Source organism: Pagrus major, chromosome 21 (genome assembly GCF_040436345.1).
Source record: "Pagrus major chromosome 21, Pma_NU_1.0".
Classification (NCBI taxonomy): Eukaryota; Metazoa; Chordata; class Actinopteri; order Spariformes; family Sparidae; genus Pagrus; species Pagrus major.
The window spans coordinates 26,368,230-26,390,499 of record NC_133235.1 but is presented as its reverse complement, the minus strand read 5'-3'; the positions used below and the strand labels follow the sequence as shown (position 1 = coordinate 26,390,499).

At 44.2% G+C, this 22,270-nt stretch overlaps 1 protein-coding gene across 1 annotated transcript in view; it reads left to right on the top strand.

The window, feature by feature from the left end:
* Positions 1 to 10,644: 10,644 nt before the first annotated feature.
* LOC141017074 (receptor-type tyrosine-protein phosphatase S-like) overlaps positions 10,645 to 22,270 on the top strand; it is a 56,687-nt gene continuing 45,061 nt past the window's right edge. The window contains exons 1-3 of the mRNA XM_073491692.1: positions 10,645 to 10,789; positions 15,087 to 15,232; positions 16,452 to 16,593. Of these exons, the coding sequence (XP_073347793.1) occupies positions 10,645 to 10,789; positions 15,087 to 15,232; positions 16,452 to 16,593 (433 nt within the window). The remainder of the gene's footprint in view (positions 10,790 to 15,086; positions 15,233 to 16,451; positions 16,594 to 22,270) is intronic.

The window sequence follows — 22,270 nt, the reverse complement described above, 5'->3', positions numbered from 1 at the left end:
ATCTGCTGTGTTTCCGATCATAGCTCATGTTTCATTGTTTACGCTATCCGAGGAAGATCCACGTAGAAGAGCCATCTGGTCGTCTACATCACTCGGTTGGTTGGTTTGTTCACGTAGTGTAGATCCGCTACTCAATGAGGTTATGTGAGCTTTGGAAACAGAAGTAAGAGGACCATGAATACTGCAGTCTTTATGATTTGCCTGAAAAGCAGATTGCGGACGCCTTTGAGATCAGTCACAATCTAAAATCATCAGATCACACGCCTCCAGCGTTGCGTTAACAGCCCTGTGCGTGAATATGTCTTTTCAGCCATGCTTGTGACTTGGCTCCTGGGATGGCAGTGTCGGTCTTTCTTCTATTGGATGGACTGCCTTGAGATTCAGTACAGATATTCATGCTCCCCGCAGGATGAATCAGACGGTCCGCTGACTTTTCTTTTCGAACTTTTGAAAAGATTGACACTTGTGGGTTTGAGTGAAATGCCTCAGCAAACATTGGACGGAGTGCCGTGAAATTTGGTACAGACATTCATGTCCTCCTCAGGATGAGTTGTAATAACTTTGTTGATCTCTCGGCTTTTCTTCTGGCACCGCTAAGATTTGTGGTTTTGAGGGAAACGTCTCAACTGTTGGATGAACTGCCGTGAAGTTCGGTATCGACGTTTCTTGTCCGCATCAGGGTGAATTGTACTCACTGACTTTCTGTTGAACTGCCATCATCGGGTCAAGATGTCCAGGTTTTTGACCAAATACCTTCAAAACTATACCTTTCTCATCAGTACTTATTAGCAAATGTTAGCATACTTATATGTTAAACCACGATGTTGAACATTGTAAAGAGACATCAGCTATCAGTTAGCAGTCTCACAGAGCTGCTAGCTTTGCTTTATTCTCTTAGTCTAGTTTAAAAATGTCTTATCAGAGTAATTCTACATTACTATACAGTTAACAATTTTTAAATTTCCTTGCGAATAGCCCAGGCAGTCTGCAACCATCTATCCAAGTCAAGTGCGTCCTGTTGTAGTCAGCTCCACATATCCAAGAATAGAAAAAGATTTTGGCATGCCTCCATTTGCCAGTTAGTGAAAGAACATCTTTATTGCCTCAGAGAGACAGCTCCGCTCCACTAAAAGACCTTTACAATGCAGGATGGGAAAGGGACAACGTCCAGGAAACTGTTCCTTCATCACAACTCACAGTCAGAAAACTTAAAAGCCAGAAAAGTCGACTCGCTCGAGGATCAGAAGGAACACTCTGCAGCCTGTGATATGTTTGTGTGAGCGTGTGGAGGTGCAGGTTGTGGTAGCGGGGACTGGTTGACGTGGCCTTGCATTTGTTTGTGGCATTTCATGATTACTCCGTCTCCACATTGCTGAAGGATGCCAGGGTGGATAAAGTATTTGTTTGACGGAGGTGAAAATAATGGCTAGTCGTTGGTGGAAAGCATCCGTGCGCAAGTCTGTTACCCTTGACAAGCATTTCATCTCGTCACTTACGGAGACACAGACACACACACACACACACACACAGCGTCTGATTCCAGCAATGAGACGGAGGACAAATGCAGTTTTTCTACGCCATTACTCCGGTTTTCAATTCTATTCACAACTTTATCGTCCCTCAAGGAGAAATTCATTTGGCGTCACAAATCTCATCTCCATCAGGAAGTCATGCAATGGCTGGTTAGTGACAGCACTGCTGAGGCTGGTCGCCTGTGTAGCACCTAAATAGGATTTGTTCACAAGCAGCCTCAGAAATGTATTTCCATTTAGTCGTAATTTCTTTAGGGTAATAGCCTTGTAAGTTGTCTGTAATCTGGCAACATTTTTGTGCTATGAATAGACCGTCGAAGACCAAAACAGTGAGGAGTGTGAAACGTACCGTTAACGTTCTCAAGATGATCTCAGTGTTGTTGCAGTTACAGTTGTGAGATAATGAGCTCTCAGTGGACGACTTCATCATGTGACCAATCCAGTACAGGTGATACCATGGCAGCGCTAATGCACAGGAGAGCGCTGGATCATGGGCAAACACAGTGTGTCTCCAGGAAATTAACAGGCGCCTCCCGAAGGCACCGGAGATATTTTACATAAGAAAAGAATGAATTAAAGGGGTTGCTTCAAGATTGCAGCACACGAATGGAGGACAGAAAGCGCGCGGTGCACATCAGTGCTTGTGAAGCCTGTGTGATGGTATTTTAAGTGTCTGTTCTCTGCTTGCAAAATATTAATTCGATAAATCAATAGAAGGATGTATCCACTTGGAGTCCGTCCGCAGAGCGCACATTAATGACATCCCCGTTGCATAATACCATAAGAGTGATCAGTCAATATGAGGTTATTAAAACAGAGCGCTGTGTCTTCAAGGTTGCTGTTATCACTCTCAACAAGCCCTTAAAAAGCTGCTTCACACAGCCCCGACTTTTGTCTCCTGACTGATGTGGAGGTTTTGCTAAACAGCTGAAACAGGGGAGGGGAAAAATGGCCGGCATGTCTCATTAATGAAGGGCCCATTTAAATATGATGATGGCCGGGGTGATGACAATGACGTCCAGGAAGATGAAGGTGTTCTCTGTTGTCAGGGAGCCTCAGTCCTGCTCCGGGAGCTCATTAATTGGCTGCGGTGCGTCTTCGATGACACGGGTCTTTACTGCGAGCGTGTGTGTGTGTGTGTGTGTGTGTGTGTGTGTGTGTGTGTGTGTGTGTGTGTGTGTGTGTGTGTGTGGTGTTCGATGGACTTTTAATCATTAATTTTTATTGAGAAATGATGGTGAAGCTTTGAGGCATAACAGCCATGAATGCTGGATAGAGAGACAGACAGACAGACAGACACTGCACTAAGTGTTGCTTTATCAAACGATGGAAAAAAAGCTGATCACACCTTTTTTAATCCTCTTATCTCCACATACAGTGCCATGAGCGATGCATTATCATTACTGAATTATTAATCGCTGCACTAAATTATGAATAAAGTAACTAATGACAAACTGAACCATTAATTAACCCAAAAATAACTAAACTTATCCCACTGATAATTCATTCAAAAGTGCATTTATTAACACTAATTTAGATGCCGCCGTGTGGCTCATATATGAGTTGAGGATTGCGCCCTGTGATTGGATCATTTACACTGAGCTTCTCCCCTCGTATGTCGGAGCTGTTTAACAATTAGGGATGTACATGCAGGTGCATAACTATGTGGACATCAGTATGTATATACAGTTCTCTCTCCCGCTAGGATAAGAGTCTGTGCCAGCCTCAGATATGCTAATTGGACAGTGAGTTGACAAGGACTCAACCATCAGCCTGCGTAATGAGCCGCTGCACAGAGGATCGGCTGCCTCTGAAGAGCAAGAAAGAGAGAGAGAGGGAGAGAAATTATGAGACATGTTTGGGTCTTTGCGAGCTCCGTGTTGTCGTTTCAGTTGAGTGAACGTTGCGTAGGCGTCTGTGTGTGTGGACATCTTGTTGCTCGGCAAACTTTCACCTGTCGGGTGAGACAGTATCCGCAAAATGTCAATTTTTTGGCACCGGGAAAAGAAAAAAAGGCAGCTGTGTTTCAGCTGGATGACATTGCATTTTTGGCATTACCCTAAGGGGCTTGAAAGAGGTTTATGAGCCTAAGGGGGTTGAAAAATTGAGTCAGCTCATGGAGGAGCAAGTAATCCTTCAACTTATTTGAAAGCATGAAAATTGTGGAAATTGAAGCTGTGAGGTTTTTTCACCCAACGGTGTGACGCATTGCTCCATTTTTAAACCCCGTTTGGGATATGGCACATGTTAAGGCGTATAGATTGTGGGCACAGTCAGACTCTTGACTTTCTTACCTATGTTCAAAAAAATATATAAATATAATGCACTAAAGTCTGCTGTTATCACAACTGAGAATCAGGTCTATTTGGACCTATACTGGCAAAGCAATAACTTAAAAGATTTGATAGTATTTATACCGTTATAATGCTTTTTTAAAAAATCCTTTCAGAAAATTAGTTTTTACCTTTGAGACAGTCTTTTGTTGAAGCATAAGCAGTCGGTGGATGAAAGTAGCACCTCAGAAAACAGGTGGCACTGCACTAGAGATTAATTAAAGAACCATTAGTTGTGGAAATAAAGGTGAGAGAATAATGTGCTGCAATTTACCACAGTTTAAAAAATATTGTATTACATGATATTCTGTTAATGTACTTATGTCATAATGATCCTTCTCACAGGAAATGTTTGATTTATTCCTCATCCCAGCAGCACTAACTGTAAGTTTCACTGATCCCCTCCGATAATCTGCCCTATATGTACTTTTATACCATTTGGTAATACATTTCCTGCCTCGCAGCAGCCAGTCCATCTGTTGCCGGGCTCATCCGAGGCCGGTGCATCCATTACTAGATGCCTCTTCTGAGCTGTTTTGGTTCGTCTGACCTTGGAGCCCCTTTAAGATGGGTGGGCGTACATTTGCCGCTCTATTGTTGGGCTACGGCAGCTTTGCTATGTCCTAGACATGCAGAGATTGAGGTCACAGAGAAACTTTGTTTGGTTATTTTAGCACACAGGGATTGAGGAAGGAGAAGGCTTCAGTCACGCTTCTCTCTCCACTCCCCTCCTTTTGTTCTTCAATCACGAATCCATGTGTGGTGTCTCGGCTATGAAATGGGGTTGTGCTGAACAAAAAAAACTGAAGTACACGCCAAAATCTTTTAATAGGGAACAGAATCTAACAGCTGAAATGGCCTGAAATAATGGTGTGTAATCCTGTCAGTGTGCCGCTGACGTCTATGGATGTTCTTCACTCCTTGTTACTATTAAAGGTGCACTGTGTGAGATTTTTAGTTGAAAACATTGAAAAAATTTCAAACTAGAAGACGTCATGACATCTACGTATTGTACTGCAGAGTCAGCATGCGAGCCAGCGAGCCCCGACCTGTCCGGTCCAAAGCTCCTGTGCTGGCAGTGTAAACACCAACACTCCCCTGGTGCTCTGAGCTCAAAGTCCAGACAACTAGATGCATGGCAAACCGAGCTAACTGGCTAACAGCAGCTACAGTTAGCAGCAGCACATAGTGGTTACTCTGGTGGCATGCTGCCCCCTTTTTGTATATGAATGTGAATTAGACAGCTGGCCGAATCTTACACATTGCACCTTTAAACGGTCAGAAGTTGCTGCAAATGTGACTAAAATGAAGAATGTTTAAGTGTAGAGTTGAGGTAATTGTACACAATTACGTTAGTTTAAGTTTTCCATTCTACCGTCTTTAAACGCTTAGCGCACGTGTCCTCTACCTCAGTTAGCTGCAGGTGATCACTTAATTAAATTGTGGCCTCGAGCAAAGCTCACGCTCCCTGCCAGAGACAGCCACAGAGAGGATGTGGGTGGATATCATTATTATTATTTTTTTAATTCATTTTTCTCACGATCCCAAGAAAGCTATTTTTATGATATCTTTATTTCATAATAATGAGAAAATCCTGCTGGTTTTTCTGAAGATCACGTATGAACGTATGAAAGGAAGAACTCCCACCGGAGGAGTTGAAAGGACTCAAACAGAGAACGCAGCTGAATACCTACATATGTTCTCATCAAAGGGAGAGAAGGAACAGATGTGAACATAGATCGATATGGAAATCCTTCAATTGAAAGAAATTACCAAATACAAGTTCTCACCTACCACCTGCTGTCCATTTAAGGGGAGACGGGACAGTTTTTAACTAAGATATCACCGTGAAACTTCACCGGTTGATACTCACAGTCAGAAAATTGATGTTCGTACTACAAGTTTTCTGATATTTTATTTTTGAATATGCTAATTATGTTATCTAATTAAATATGCACTCAGTTGCATTGTATAGAGTAGAAATCTGGACCTGGGGGACCTGGGGGGCTTTTTTATTTTCTCCACCCCGGCCCCTAAAACATCCTGAGTCCGCCACTGTAACTAAACAAAGTAGACCAGTGCATTAAATATGGTGTTTTAACCTGTAGGTCCTCCCCTTAATCCAGAGAAGAAGAAAAAATATTTTTAAAAAAAGGATTAATTAATAAGGTGTCATCAAACCATTATTCTATTTTCTCTTTTCTGTTCAACACAACTCCTTTATTTTAATGCAGAGCTGGCAAACACTGCAGCATAGAGATTAATGCACAATGAGCCAACAGATGAAACAGTACAAAGAACAAATAATACCACTGAAAAAGCCTCAGAGAAGGTTCAAAACAGACACATCTAAGAATGGAGACATGCATTATTTCTCAAGAAAATACACCTAATGTTCGCTTCAATCATTTGATTTTCGATTAAGCTACTTTTTTTTAGGTTAATTAATAATTTAGTGGATAATTAGTACATTCACCCTTAGCTTTGTTTTAGCAATCACCAATTAAAAATAAGAAATTAAAATCATAATTTACCACAGACCAGACTGATGTCTTTTTTTAGTCAAACCCCTTAAAAATATTGAATTTAAAATGACAAGAAGTGAAAAAAATTCGTCAGATTCAATAGGTAAAATAATCAGGATAAATAAACGATGGTAACGTCAGTCCACGTCAGTGACAGTGTTTTCTGATCCAATCGATTGAGTTTCAGCAGCACACTGCCTGTTCATGAAGACGCAACGCCTGATAGATAATTACAAATATGGGCTTTCCTTCCGTACCCACGGGTTTGGAGTGGGCTCGCTGTTTCCATGACTCATATTCCCTCTCGCCGCTGTGATTTTCAAACTCAAGCGCCAACATTGTTCGTAGCTTCAGACCGGTGACGGAGAATTGTTGCTCCTGGATGGGAATGTCGTTGCTATTTGTCAATACCACCCTTAATAACCCTGTTTTGTGTCGTGTGGGGCGACCGCATTCCCGATTCCGGCATCCTGCTGCATTAGGACAGACTGATAGAGACTTCAGCTGAGGCACCCGAGTCTCAGGATTCATTGATATTCAGGGCAAAGAATCTCCGTATTTGAGTGACAGGTGTGTTTTCTTGTTAGAGAGGAGCCTCAGATAGTTTATTTCCACAGCTAAAAATGTAACCAGGGTGGTGCAGCTCATGCCTGCAGTAAGCCGTGCTTCATCCTGTGCCTCTGATCCTCCTGAATGTGTGTGTGTGTGTGTGTGTGTGTGTGCTCATGCATGTGTGTCTGCATATTTGTGTGTCTGTGGGCTGTGTGTTTAAGAGAGAGAGAAGGAAGTGTGAGAGAGTGAGTGCCAATCTCCCCCATGATGCTTTGCCATCTGCCATGTTTGTGTTTGTTTGTGTGTGTGTCTGTGTGTGTGTGTGTGTGTGTGTGTGTGTGTGTGTGTAGCCCTGTGAGTGTTATGTGCCCACGGGGTCCGGGGGTCAGAGGAAACGTGAGGTAATATCAGTCCCAGCCCCTCCTTCGTAAAAAAAAAGTTTCCACGACAAAACTTTTCCTCGCCAAAGCTGGCGAACAAAGCCATGCATAATTCAAGATGGGGTTATTGTCACGCTGAAAAATATAAGTGTACCCTACAAATTCAGAGTCATTGGGGAAAAAAAATGCGAAAGAGGACAAATGACGGTGGATGTAATATTGTTATTCACCCCTGAAAAGCGTTGTGGTGCATTGCGCAGGGATGGATTTCTTTTTTTTTCTTTTCCTTCCATCGTGTTCCCCCCTTAAAATATAAATGAAAAAGAAAGTTTTATGATCTCTTTTTTCTGCTGAACCAGGTTCCCCCAAGCGTCACAACACATACGCAGCATTTGCTCACAGCGCTGGATCCGAATTAAAGAAAGAGAGCGAGGGATGTAGAGGGAGGAAAAAAAAAAACACACACATAGCGTCCTATCAGGTGTGCCATCTCCCAGCTAGCATTGGGTGCCGCAGGAAACAGATCTGGTCTTTCTATGGAGCGCTCCTAGCTGGTTGTCATGGAGACAGGCCTTGTGAGACCATCTCAACCCACTTGTGGTGAAAGGCATCATGGGTAAGGGGTAAAAGGGGGAGGAGGTGGAGTCGGTCGTGGTGAGAAAAACAAAACATGTCATCTTCCCAGGGCCCCGACGGAGCAGGGGCAGGTTGGATGCCACCTAAACAATGTTATTTCATCAGCCTGATGGAGCACAATAACCGGTGTACATTTCACCACCTGAGCTATGGTGTCATTATCTGCTCTCCCGCAATAAACAGCACATGTATCCCCATCAATCTATCTGCCTGGCTGACCATCTGTGTTGTCGCGCTGAAAAGGTAATCAGACCAACCTCCTGCTGTCTTCTCCGTGGATGCTGAGCCAGATGATCAGGGAGAGCAGGTTGTCTGTATCAGTGAGGGGGCTGTACAGACTGTAGGTAGGCCTGAGTCATGAGAATATTCACGCTCACAATGCTCACACCTTTTAATTCTGCCTCTGCGACAGGCCGCTATCTACCCGTCCAGAGAGGAAGGGTGTTTTTCTTTGAAAACCCATTTAAATACCATCATCGCAAGCGCAGACGTGCCCCGGTCCGCCGCTGCGTCCCGTGTATCCGTTTTTGGCTCGCTCCCTCGACATTCACAGCTGTAGGATGCTCTAAGCCCCTTTGTTTGAACTGTGTCAATGGACCAACAACAGCTGGAGCAGCCGGTGCAGGGCAGCTGCGGAGAGGAAGAGGATTTCGGATACAAGCGGGGTTAGAGTGCGTATAGAAAAGAGAAGCAGATGAATGATAGGGGCGCCGGGGAGGAGACGGCGCCAAGAGAGGAGAGGTTAACTAGGGAGGTGAGGAGGATGGAGGGGGGGATGAAAGCAGAAGAAGAGATTTCAGGAATACGCCGACTAATAGAGGAGTGAGACGAGGGTAAGATTAAGGATTAGGTGGAGGGTGAGCGACTGCGGCGGAGGTGGAGGAGAGAGGGCTTTGTCAGCAGGTGAGAGACAACAGGGAGGGGTGGATGAACTGAGAGTGATAGATAGGGTTAGACCGAGGTCAGGGAGAGATATGAAGGGCCCAGGCAAATCCTACCACACAGGGCAGAGGAGGGCAGACGCTGCAACATACGAGGAGCACCTAATGTTGCAGCGGCCGCGTGGCTCCACGCAGAGCAGTATTCCTAGTTAGATTAACGGCAGCAAATTGAGTTTCCGTAAGAGGAGAATTTACTTAACATGCTGCCAATGGTGCCTGAATGAGCGCTGATCTGATTTCTCTTATCGCATTGTTCAATTGAAAAGGGGACGCTGAAAGCTTTTCTATTCGACGTCTATTACGCGGCGTCAGATAAGACGAGGGCAGAGCGGCGCGAAAAAAAAGCAAAAAAAAAAAAAAAAAAAAGCGGGGCCCTGTATCAGATAGACAGCCATGTTTTCAGATGAGCTATTTATAGCATAGGAACTGGCAGACAGTAATGTGTTTGAGCAGGTCATTAGCTCAATAAGTGGTTGGAGGAGTCTTTGAATATGTAACTCACCAGAAATGCCTCTTTCGTTTAGTAAAGGCGGTTAAGGGTCGGCCCTAATCTCTGCCTCTCCGTTTCTGCCCTTGTAATGGGTGGTGTCAGGGTGAAGGCTTGCTTCTGGGCGTGCATATTTATGTGCCGATCACAATGTGGCCCTTCACCTGTGAGGAACATTTTACGTCTCCCCTGGAGCATATATGTTATCCCGCGCTGGTGCTTGAAGCGTACGTGTGGTGATATATGTCAGGTTAACAAAGGCTCCTTTCTCATTTAGCCTCCCCACCTGCGTTCTGACACATCGGGGGTCGGGAGCTCGATAGGACCGTAGGAGATATTGACTCTCAGACCGAGGAGCTTCTGCTGCAGCTTGTCTAAATCTCTGTAAAGCAGACGGGGCCGAATTATGTCCAGACTTCCAGATGTGCGCGTGTGTTTGTGTGCGGAAAGAGAGCAAATAAAATACTCCCGGAGATCCCCACCCCCCCACCCCCCAAGGCTACGGATTAACAAGAGGGGGGACATCTATTAAAGCAGCCGTTCCTGATACATTTGCTGTTATTGAATTTTCCTGCATTCCTACTGACCCCTTCAATCCTCTTTGTTTAAGTGTTTTCCATTACTGCGGCACACTCCGGGTGTATTATTGCATTAACACTTTTATGTGCCACCAGAACAGTAAAATACTGAGCGCTAAGAAGGAATTAGGCCAGAGCTAAAGTGAAATGAAATTATTAGGGCGTCTGAGAGGGGGAAAAAAAACTCCTAAAAATGTATCATTGCAGCTCATTTCACGGCTCACTAGAAAAGGAGACTTATTAATACAGAAGCAGTACGCCGAAAACTATTTTCGGTCTGTTTCTTGTCTTAGTTGTTGAGCAGTGGCTCTATTGTTCTGGTATTAGTTCAGTCAGCGCTGGCCTGCCTGAGCTGTTAATCCCAAGTCAGAAGTGCTCTGGCGAAATCAAAAGACCTAATCCTGCATTAGCATGAATTTGTCTTTAATTTTCTTCATGAGGATGTTCTCTCTACATCTGCATGAATTATTGTATGCTTTTCCTTCTCCCCTCATGGCGCGCTGGCATTTCCGCCGTCGCTCTAAATGCAGAACGATGAATCACAGATTGAGGAAATATGGCTTTCGCTCGACTCAGCTGACCTTCATGTCTTTTTGGTCTGTGTCTGCAGAGTGCCTACCCCTGTTGAGTGAAGCCCGACTCGAATCTCCGTCGTCTCCGACCAAACCCAAGGTGGTACCATGCCTCTGCCCAGGACGGTTGGAGTTCTAGCCCAGTCCAGGAGGCCTATCCTGGGGCTCCGCCTTAGCTCCTCTCCCCTGTGTCTGCTGCTGCCCCTCGTTATCCTGCTAACCAGCCCTTTGAGCAGCGTGTGTGGACCGCCAGGTATGACTATCTGTCTGTCTGTCTGTCTGTCTGTCTGTCTGTCTACCTAGATATGTAGCTAGCTAGCATTACTTAGCTGTCTGGCTAGCTGTTAAAAGTTTATTTTGAATCTATCTATCTATCTATCTATCTATCTATCTGGCTGGGGGGCTGCTTAGCTACCTAGCTCGCTAGCATTACCTAGCTATCTGGCTAGGTGTGAAAAGCTAATTTTCAACCACGTTTTCTACATTGATAATGTACTTTTCAATATATTTGAACCACAAATGCCGGAGTTTCTCTTCCTTTCTATCTATCTATTAATTCAATTCAAATTAAATAAAACTTAGTTATCTATCTGGCTGCCCGCTATCTTTCTAGCAGTACCTAGCTGTCCGGCGTGGTGTGAAAAGCTCATTTTCAACCACATTTTGTACATTGATAATGTACTTTTCAATATATTCGAACCACAAATGTTAGAGTTTCTTTCAATCTTTCTATATATCAATTCAATTCAAATCCAAATAAGCTTTATTGGTGTAGCTAACAGTTAGCTAGCGTTACCTAGCTGGATAGATAGCTTATTTTCAACCACACTTTGTACAGTGAGAGTATCTGTCTATCTATCTGTCAGTCATCTAGATATAGCTCGCTGGCTATACCTTTCTGTCTCTCACTTGAATGACAGCTGATATATTGTCGGCAGTAAATGTGATATACAAAGGTGTGAATATGTGTGTGTGTGTGTGTGTGTGTGTGTGTGTATGCTCGTCCTTGTGTGTGTGTGCGTGTGCGTGTGCGCGCCTGTTAGTACATCATCTATGGACTGTGGCGTTGTTAATGTGTTTTGATAAGCCGGGAGGTCCCATCAGCATGTTCCTCATCATCTCCTTGATTACAACATTTCCACAGATTTTATGCCTCTGTGATCCACACACATACACCCACACACACACTCTCACACACACACACACAGACACACACACAGCTGTCACTGCTCTGAAAATATAACCAAGCTGATTTTTTGGAAAGCGAATACAGGCTAAAGATGCAGATAGATCTTCTCAGGAAATGGAAAATCTACTCAAAAGTATTTTCTATTTTCCATTTGTATAACCAGTATGAGGCCGTGATCCTTTGATAGGACCAACGTCACAACAGAAATATTTTTATATCCACTGAAGAGCGAGAATTACACAACACACGGCATTCGGTTGAAATGTTGTGGGATTGAAGCTCTCTGCCTTCGGACCACCTACAGCGCATCCACTGAGTTTTAACAGGATGTAGTGCAGAACTTGTAAATTAGACTGAAGAAGCGTATTTAAAGGTTTGAAACTGAACCACCTCCAAACAATTAAACCAAAAATGTTCACTAATTGTAAACAGGGAAGTTTATTCTTAACTGTTGATTGATTTGTGCTCACAACAAATGGGAACGTCTCAGACTGCAGGTGTTTGGCTAAAGTTGGCTGCAAAGTCACACAGAACTCTTAATTACCCAAAGGTAATGACTTATTTGTGAACACAACAGGGTCACCTAACAAGGAAAACCACTTTTTCTTAAAGACTCCTACTAACAATAATTCAAATGTAGTTTAAAATCACTTAACTTGTGAAGGAAAATGATGAATTAATCAGATAAAAGGTAACATTCAGTCCTACCGGTGAGATTTGTTTATCTGCCCTGCATGTCTCAAATTACATCCTCCTTTTTTGCTAATGACACTTTTCCATTACTATTTTGAATTTTTATGCAAAACACGTTTAACGTCTCCCCTCACAGAACATGATCCACATTTAACTTTCAAACAAAATAATGCAAATGAAGTCAGTAATAAAATACCTCCTGCAACTGCACAGCACACTCCCTCATCGTCTTTGTATCGCAGAACCATTTTTGCTGCACACATTTGTCTTTGAGAGGCAAACAGACTTGACAGCAAAGACACACAAACAGGAAGGGATGCATTATTAAAAGTGGCTCAAAGGCTTGTCAGACCACAGCTGGTTGCACTTAATACTGTTGAGAAATGTTTCTTTAAGGCAGTGGGCAGCGCAACATTTTACCAGGAGGAACAATATTTTCCCGAAAGGAACATTTTTAAAAGGCCAAATTTAACTTTCTTGGTAATAGTGCGACTTGAAGCAGACTCACCTCAGAATACCTTTTTTGTTCACATGACGTGCCGACTACATTATTACGCTTTACCTGCCGGTCCCAGGCATATCTCAGCACAGCAGTAGTCAGTCAGTCAGTCAGTCAGATGATTGCAGGTTACAAAGGTGTTTCATTAAAATCCAACCAGTGGTAGATCAATGGCAGACCCGCCTGGGCCGGTGCAGCAGAGTGAAACCTGCGATTAAAGAGACAGAGCTCCTCATTAGTCTCTCATTTTCCAGACAGGTTTCTAGAACCATCCCATCATAGCAAGTCTCTGTTGAGTGCAAATCCGTCCGGAGCCAGTGCCTTGCAGGGCTTTTCCCTGGCTTTCACAAGAGGCTTAAGTAGTAACATCGCCAGTGGGGTCGGTTTTGCACGAGGATTGGTGTTGAAGCGCATTTAAGAAACCACAGTTTTGGACTCAACATAAAGCCACTGAAACCCATGTAGAGGCCCCTAAGAAGCAAGAAGAAAATCATTTATAATCCCATAGCCAGGAGAAGATCGTTCCTCAGCCATGACATTTTTTGGACTTCTGAACATCCACGTACTCATATTGTTGGCAGGGTAAAAGGGCAATTTGCTCAACGCTCTGTGTGTGCCTTTTTTGAGAGCCTAACAGGCAGGAAATATCCTGCTCTTCAGACTCAAAATGGTGGGCATAAATTTTGCTCTGATTGACTATACTGAACCAGCTTTTTGCTTCTTCCTGTTGAGGATTATGGCAAGCATAAAATGAAACCACTTTATTCCTGACATTCAGAGCGCTTCTTTCAGAGGCACAACACAGTGCGGCAGGCGCAGGAGCAGTCTTTTGACATGCCATTATTTCAGTTACTGTCAAGGCATTGTAGTGAAACTGGAAAGCGCCCTGTGTGGCAGTTAGCCAGCGAAGTTAGCAGAAGTGAGAAGTCGTGCAAACAGTTCTTTAGAAACTGGTAGCGATCTTTTGATATGCAGTTTTTCTTCTGTTCCTGCTCCGTCACCTCAGTTTTATTCAGGCCTATATAGTCCAATATCACAGTTTACCTCAAGGGGCTTTACAATCTTTACATTGTACATTAGACCTTTGATTCAAATGAGAGAAAAAAACATGTTTTAACAGAAAAAACAATGAAAGAATCGTCAAGAAGAGCAACATAGGATGCTAACTCTCTCCTCTCTGGACAGACACGCAGTAGATGTCGTTTTGTTCTGAACAGATTCGCATCAGAACATCATGCTCTGTCTTCAGAGCAGAAGTGAATCAACACAGTAGGACCTCACCCACCGAGACTCAGGGGAAGTGGGAGGAGGGATCCAGGTTGCTATGGTAAGGGTCATCCTGACTTCACCCTGATGGATAGCACTGAGGAGGAGTTAAGCTGGGCGCCATGGCAACAGGCCACAGACAGATAGCACGGGGTGGGTGGGTGCATGAAGTTGTTTGATTGATCTGACTCAGCCACAGCGGAAAAATATAGGTTCAGTACTGTTGGCTCAATATCAGACTTGGGAAATTGCTATTTTCTTACAGAGGGCAGCTGCTGCATTTGTGCGTCGCACATCACAACAGCTCTGATTGTTCTCCCCCCCCCCCGAGGCCAAAGCTGGAAAATTAACACGACTAATGTCGGTGGATTCATTGCGTTCGTTAACATCAACAGAATCTGCGAGTGCAAAGCCTTTATAGTGCAGGCACAAAATGACACCTCTGGTATTAATACACTTAAACCAATTATATGCCGTGAATTTGCAGCCAACACTTCTCCTACCTGTGAAACACTCTTGTGTCATGACAGCCTGTGCTGCCTGCAGTACCAGGGTAGCCTGCCCTGGAGGAAGCAGGGAAAGAGAGAGAGACAGACAGAGAGAGAGAGAGAGAGAGAGAGAGAGATGTTCCTCTGAAGCCCAACCCCATCTTTTATTTATGACCCACAGGAAGTCCTTCAGCACGTCCTCTAGATGATACCCAGGAAGTAAGCACAACACACAGCCGTCAGAGGCACAAGTCAGCCCGACCAGTCGCTGACAGCGAAACGGGGCGTGGTCAGCGGGGGGTTGTTGCTGGTTGCAGAGTCACTTTGATGTCCTCTGGGCGTAACTATCAATTTTCATGTTTGTGCTCTTTATTTATGAACTCCTCTCCCCCCCCCCTCTTTTTCCGTCTCTCAGCTCCCCCAAAGTTCACCAAGATTCCCACGGACCAGATCGGAGTGTCAGGGGGTGTTGCATCATTTGTTTGCCAGGCCAGTGGCAGTCCCAAGCCTGTCGTCTACTGGAACAAGAAGGGCAAGAAGGTCAACTCCCAGCGTATCGAGGTGGTTGTCACAGTGCTCAATGGTTACCTCCCACTGTAGCAGCATGAGAAATACAAAGCCATAAAGATCTGTTAATATTTGAACGTATACGATATAATATACTTACTAGCTTATGCTGTTTATTGCAATATTTATTCTTGCTAAATTAGATATGGCTTTACATATAAATTGTTAATATTCTGTTTTTGATTTTAGATCTGCTATAACCTTGTTTCTTAAATGAGCAGTTAAACTTTTTGTGAAATTCACTTTTCTCTTTCGTACTGAGAGTTGATTAGCTTAGCTTAGCATAAAGAATAAAGACTGGTAGCAGGGAGAAACAGCTAGCCTGATTTTGTCCAAAGGTAACAATATAATCCACCTACCTGCATCTTTGAAGCTCAATTACAAGTTATAGTTCATTTGTTTATTCTGTAAGGTTGTTGAAACTATTTATTGGCAGTCAGATATAAGCCAGATATTATGTGTAAAAAATGAGTAAATAATAAATACGAGGTGCTGCTAGGTGGATTTTTAAAATTTGGGCCAAGTTAGCTGTTTCCGCCCTGCTTTCAGTCTTTATGCTAAGCTAAGCTAATTAACTCCCCGCTTAACTTCAGCATTAAAATATACATTTTTGCTCATTTCAACTATAGGTTGCCTTATTGAGTAGAAAGTATAAAATGTAATCATTGACGACAAAGTAATGCAACAGGAATTCAGAGCAAACTCGCATGTAAGAAGAAAAATGAAGCACATTGCATAATGATTTATTTTCTATCGAATGCACATACTGCTGTCCCGAAGCTACATGCTGTTCAGCAGGCTTCTCCACAGAGCTCTTAATGCCTGCAGCTCAATCCCTTTAGAGGCCTGATTGTGTATCAGTGCGGTAATATGACCTCATAGTTAGAGATCTCAACCAGAGAACCCACATTCAACCCCCCCCCCCCCCCCCCCCCCCCCCCACATGATTGTAAGTATCTACCCTGCTGAAGTGTCTTTGTGTGAGACACTGAATCCCTCCCAGCTCCAGGAAGGCGAGCTGAGCCTGACCTCGTGGAAGCGAGGGCAAGTAAAAACAAAGGAATTTCCTTCAGGAGATCGATAAAGTGTTAAACTCTTGTTATCACATTATTGCTCTAAAAGAAGACGATGCTAAGTTAATGATAAACAAGACAATAATAATCCATGTGCTTGCTGTGCTGCGGCTGATTTGTCTTGTCCTGTGGCTGTTCAGACCGTAGAGTTTGATGAAGGTGCAGGTGCTGTGCTGAGGATCCAACCGCTCAGAGCACCCCGAGATGAGAACATCTACGAGTGTGTGGCACGCAACAGTGAAGGAGAGGTGTCCGTCACTGCAAAGCTGGCCATTATCAGAGGTGAGTCACACAAAAAAACGCACACACACACACCTATCTCCATCCTTTTCCACTTGAGTGGTGCTTTCCTCTCACGTGCACACACCTGATTTCAGCCGTCGTCCCCAGTTCCCTGTGCTGTCAGTAGTCGATGTGACAATAGAGCCATGCCACACCCTGCCTCCACAGCAGGCTGCAGTCAACTGTTCTTTTTATAGTCCCTCTCGAGTGCGACCGAGCGTGATCTGGCCGCAGACAGGGCCAGCGAGCGTGCAAGCTGAAGGGTGTTTTAGCATCCCAGTTTGCTGTAATCACTGCGCTTCCCAGCTACAGGGTGTTAATCTAATGTACCCTGCCTCCTTGGAGGGAAACTTATCTAATGTGCTGCTCCAACATGCGATGAAGTAAAGTTGCAGCATGTGGCTGCAAGCCTGGGATCTGAGAGCTGGCCGTTCGCCCAGCACAGCAGGAAAGGACGAAGGAATAGAGGGATGGCTGCACGGGCTGTTACTACATGAAGAAAAATCAGGGGATTAGGCCTCCGTTTGGCAGACAACCTATTTCTGCCAGGGGACACTGAGGAAGAGGAGGAACGAGGGAGGAAGAGGTGGAGGGGGGAGGTGAGAAGGAGTGCGATGGAGGGCGAGTAGGTGGGGATGACTTGATAACACAACAGGATGGCGTGAAACAATAGAGATGAAATGTCAGAGGAGTAGTGGAGGGGGGTGTAGAAGTGGAGGAGATGGATGAGGATTGTGGAGTTGGCAGGGCTGTGTGGTAAGCAGAAGGCTGGTAGCCCAGGGAATAGACTCCTGTCCATCTGTTCCCCGGCCCATCATCTCTGCACACACAGCCCCAATCTAAAGCACATTACCACATAAAGTACACCTCGAGGGCGAGCCTCGCAGCGTGTGTGGCCGCCTGTGCCTGTCCCGGTTTGTGTAAACTTTTCTCTTACCGAGATCTGTGTACTATGACGTCCCCTGTTCCCTCTGTGACAATAGAATCAGCTTTCTTTGATTCTTCCTAATCTGCTGATGTGCTCTGTGCCGTAAATAGAAAACAGGACCTTGATGAATGAAACAGTATTCGACCCAAAGCACCAACCAGACTCAGAGCTGTTAGTAGCATAATAATTTCATTTCTCAAACACTGGATAAGGATGCAGAGACGGGTTGCCAATGTGCATGGTGGGTAATGTGATATATACTGGTAAGGCAGTATGGAAGATTTTCTTTATGGTGTTGGATGTCCCTTTAATATCGCTGGGTGTGTTACGTTACCACGGGCCATGTTGCAAATCAATGAGCAGGACGGTTTTATGGCAATTTTATGGATTTTCATTAGATTTTAAGATCAGTATCATTAAACTATCTCAATATTTTAGTCATTTAATTCACTGGCTTTGCCAAACAACATACATTACTTTCTGAACAATTTCTATAGATTTTCCAGAAACATTACTTTGTCACAATATATATATATATTGATCCGTGATAGAGGATTTTGTCTATATTACCTATTGATTCCTATTTCAGCGTTTTCTAAGATATCCTCAATCAACCACAGAGATACATGAGTGTCCTTGAAAATTTAACAAAGTTTATATTCTGGCCACAAATTTCAGTGATTTCAGCTTTTGTTTCTGAGAAGTCATGTTTCTTTCTTTCCACTTGGCATGACTAATGCTTCTAAATATTACAATACCCATAAGCCTCAGTAGCAATCGCTCTGGAGGAGAAGCCAGTCAGAGGTGCGAATTTAAGCGTTGCCAATTCAGAAACACTTTATCAGCGCAATTGGGGGGAAAAAAAACACAATGCACTTATTGTCACACAATTTATTCGAAACTGGTCCAGAATTTAAAAGTTAACTGTAAAGTAAATAAACTTCTTAAACTTAAGCCTTAACTCTAGCTTAGTTTCTGTTTGCTTACCTTGCGAGGCAGCTGGATCTTGGCTCAGGCTCCAAGCTATGTGTTTGTGGCCGAACCACAGTGGTTTGGTTCCGACCAATCAGCATCCTATAAGGAGCTCCTGGCAGCTATACGGCTGTGGTTTGGATGAGACGACAGCGAAGAGCCGACTGCTCGTTCAGCGGCTTCCTAAGCGGTTAGCTAGATGCTGTTATAGCATCGCTCATATCAGAACTTGAAGGTATATTTCATTGAAAGAAAAGCAAAGGCCAGCACCAAACGTTTTCAATCATATGGTTAGTTGATCTGATTGGTTGAAATGAGCCTGGGATGGATGGTTCTTCCAATCACCTGCTAAGTATTTTGAAGAAGTGCCGGCCATTTTCCAAACAGTTACCAAGGACGACTTCTCAGACGGTTCTGTATGACAAACTTTTCTCTACTGAGATTTGGATGTTCATCACCAAGAAGCTTACAGTTGACTTCTCTCTACTTACATTATGATTTTTCTATAAAAAGACTGATGACTTTCTTTTTTTTCATCAAACAACCATCTGTCCCCATCTGCCCGCTGCGGGCCTTCAGACATGCAGCCATTCGGCCGTGGAGCGCCACGCCGCGGGGCGCTCTATCTGGACAGCCCAGTTGGGAACATAAGGGAAGCGGGCAGCGCTTCACGGAGCAAACGCCTCCAGGCGGTATGCCCCTTGGTGACGTAATAACTTTTTGTGCAGATTAATTTTTGAAAATTCATTGGCCAGCGAAGCGATAAGACTCAACTGCCTTGACCAATGGTTAAACACTTACTCAGTCACGGACAAATGCATTTGTAGGGCTGGCTCTACTTTCCCAGTCCAGCCAAAAAGTATAACTCATTACTTCTGACTATTTAACAGTATGTCTTCAAAGCCACACACCCCTGCAAATGACTCTACAGTATGCTGAGTGATATACTGTAAGATAGATCATGTCAGAATGCACAAGAGTTGGCAAAAAATACGTTTGGGTCAGTCTTTTTCACAACGCTTCGTTGGAGAAAACGTCCACCAGCCACTGGAGTAGAAAGGATGCTTTCCATTACTGACAGAACCACTGAAAAGTCTTTTCATCCCCTGATGTGTTTCATCTCATCATTTTGTCTAATGGTTGACCGACACTAATAGCAGTGTTGTACAGTGCGAGGGGCCTGTGGTTGGCCACAGGATATGGGCTGCAGCTCCAGCCTGCCTAATGGATGGAGACGTGGTAGGTTATGGTCGGGGGAGATCATTCTTTTTGTGCCTTCAACATCATCATCACCGACAGCCTTCCCATCACATTACCTGCTCCTCTTCCTCCTCTGACTCTATCTTTGTGCACTTGACTCCAGCAGCCTTTTCTGTCTGGCCCACAGCGATGTCCGTTTCTAATTTCTTCTCTCTTGTTTTATTCATTCTTTCATTTTCTCTGCCATCTATTCTGCCTGACCCTCACTGTCTATCCGGACTCTGTCTCCTCTCCTCCCTTTGCATTTTTACAGGCTCTCTGCTCCTCACCCCCTCCTCACCCGCCCCATCCCTTTTCCACCCCAACTGCTCTTTTCTATGGACACTGCAGTTGTGTTGTTCCGCCTTCAGGAGATGTGAATATCTGCAGCTCTGCATGTTTGAAAACCTCTGGTGGGCGAGATATTCTCATCACTGCAACTCTGTATATATGTGCGCGCTCGTACGTATGTGTGTGTATGTGTATGTGTGTGTGCATGCACAACCCATCATCACGATTGTGTATGTGGGTGAATACATGCACATGGATTTCTTTGTTTAGGGGTGTGTGCATGTGCATGTCTGTGTGTGTAGGGCTGGTTTGTGCAGAGTAATCCTGATTATACTCACCTCCCAGTGTCCCATTTTAGGAGAAAGGGAGGCAAGGGATGGGGGAGGAAGAGGGTGAGAGAGAGAGAGAGAGAGAGAGAGAGAGAGAGAGAGAGAGGAGGGGGAGGAGAGATGTTCTGCCACCACGGCAAACACCCTTCAAATGAACAACAGAGTCAGATCAGTGATTCCCCCCAGGCGTCTGCTGCATTGGCAGGCCGGCGGCTCAAGCAGCATTTCGGTCTGAAAACAACTGAGAGTATCAACTCACCCTGCAAGAGGATTACACTCCTTGAGTGGAGAACCGGCTCTTTCATCATATATATACCCCTGTCATCTTCACTGTTTCTATTCCCTTCTTCCTTTTTTCTTTTTCATGCAGTCTTTTCTTCATGCATGTTTGTACGTAATACACTGTTATGTATCATCATCGTGTTTAGTCTCCGGCTGCTCGATATGTGAGGGAAGCCGAAGTCAGGCCGGTGGGGACACATGTGGGGTTTTTGCCGGGATTGATCTACGATGCTAAGTCCGGGTCTGCATTGTATTGTGATCTATTATCATAAAGGACCATTAGCATTTAAAGTGCTCCCCTTCAGCCCTCCTGCAGTCTATGGGAGTCAAAGCATTACAGCCTCTGAAGACTGCTGAGCGCTGGCAGATTAATCCTGAATCAGGCTCCCCGAGATCGGCTTTTATTCAGGCTTCTTTCATGCACATGGCCGTTCCCCGCTGAAATGAACTGAAAGATGAATAGGCAACCTGTTTCTTAACCGGGACAAATGATGATTTTCTGTCAGAGAGCGAGTGTTTGTGTGCGTGCATTGCTGTGTTTGGGTGGCTGACGGAAATACAAAGAGAGACAGGAAGAGAAAACCTGGATTCATGTTTGTTTGTTTGCATCATATGCATTGTGTGTTTGACTTTGTGTGTGTGCCTGTATGTCCTAGTATTAGTGTGTGTGTGTGTGTGTGTGTGCTTTTGCGCGGGTGCACGAATTGCATATTTGCCCAGATTCGTTTGGCTCCACCGACTAGTTTTGGGCACAGGGCCTGATTGCCCTTCTGCAAACATAACCAGGCCAAAATTTACGCTCTCAACCTCTTGATACACACAAATACACACAAACACAAAGCTCCAGGGAACAATGCTGGTCGGTCAGTGCCAATGTTCCCCCCAAACGCTGTTGACACACGCAGTGTTTATGCACACATGGCGCATTTTTCCATAGGCTGTCTTATCAATTTAACCAGGAGATGAAGAATAAGCGGTACTTTTGCGCAGCAGTGTTTGTGTTTGATAAATGATTCATTTGGTGAAAAGTGTGATCAAGGCCATGCCCGCAGTATCTATTTCAAGCAGCCGCTGACTCATCCAGGAGCCGGGCTGAATACCTGTAGCTCTCTATTCTCCTCTCCAGTGAACTGTACTTCGGTGTCCAGTACGGCTCTGAGTCTGCTGCTCTGTCTGTACCTGCAGAACAGAAGGTGTCTGTCTGCATTTGTCTGTATATATCTAGAATATATTATCACCGGCTAGATGTTTGCATTCATTTACAGTAAAATAACACCGCATGTAGAGGAGAGGACGAGAAAGGTGTGAGGATTTCAGATAACAACTAATAGATTAATCAAGGAAATGATCCGACAGATTAATCAACGATGAAACAAATGGTTAGTTACGGCCTCGACCATGCTACTAAGAATAACAAGCAATTTGGGGACATCACCTTGGTCCCATTGATTTTTCACTATTTTGTTTCTATTTACAAATTAAACAACTAACCGAATAGATTAAGACGTTAATCTTGTTAAGACTTATTTCCATTGTGGATGTTTATGTCCAGGTTCCTGTGTGCAACATGCTAAGAGCAACAATTTAGCATTTAATCGATTAGTTGTCAACTATTCATTAATTTACAACTATTTTG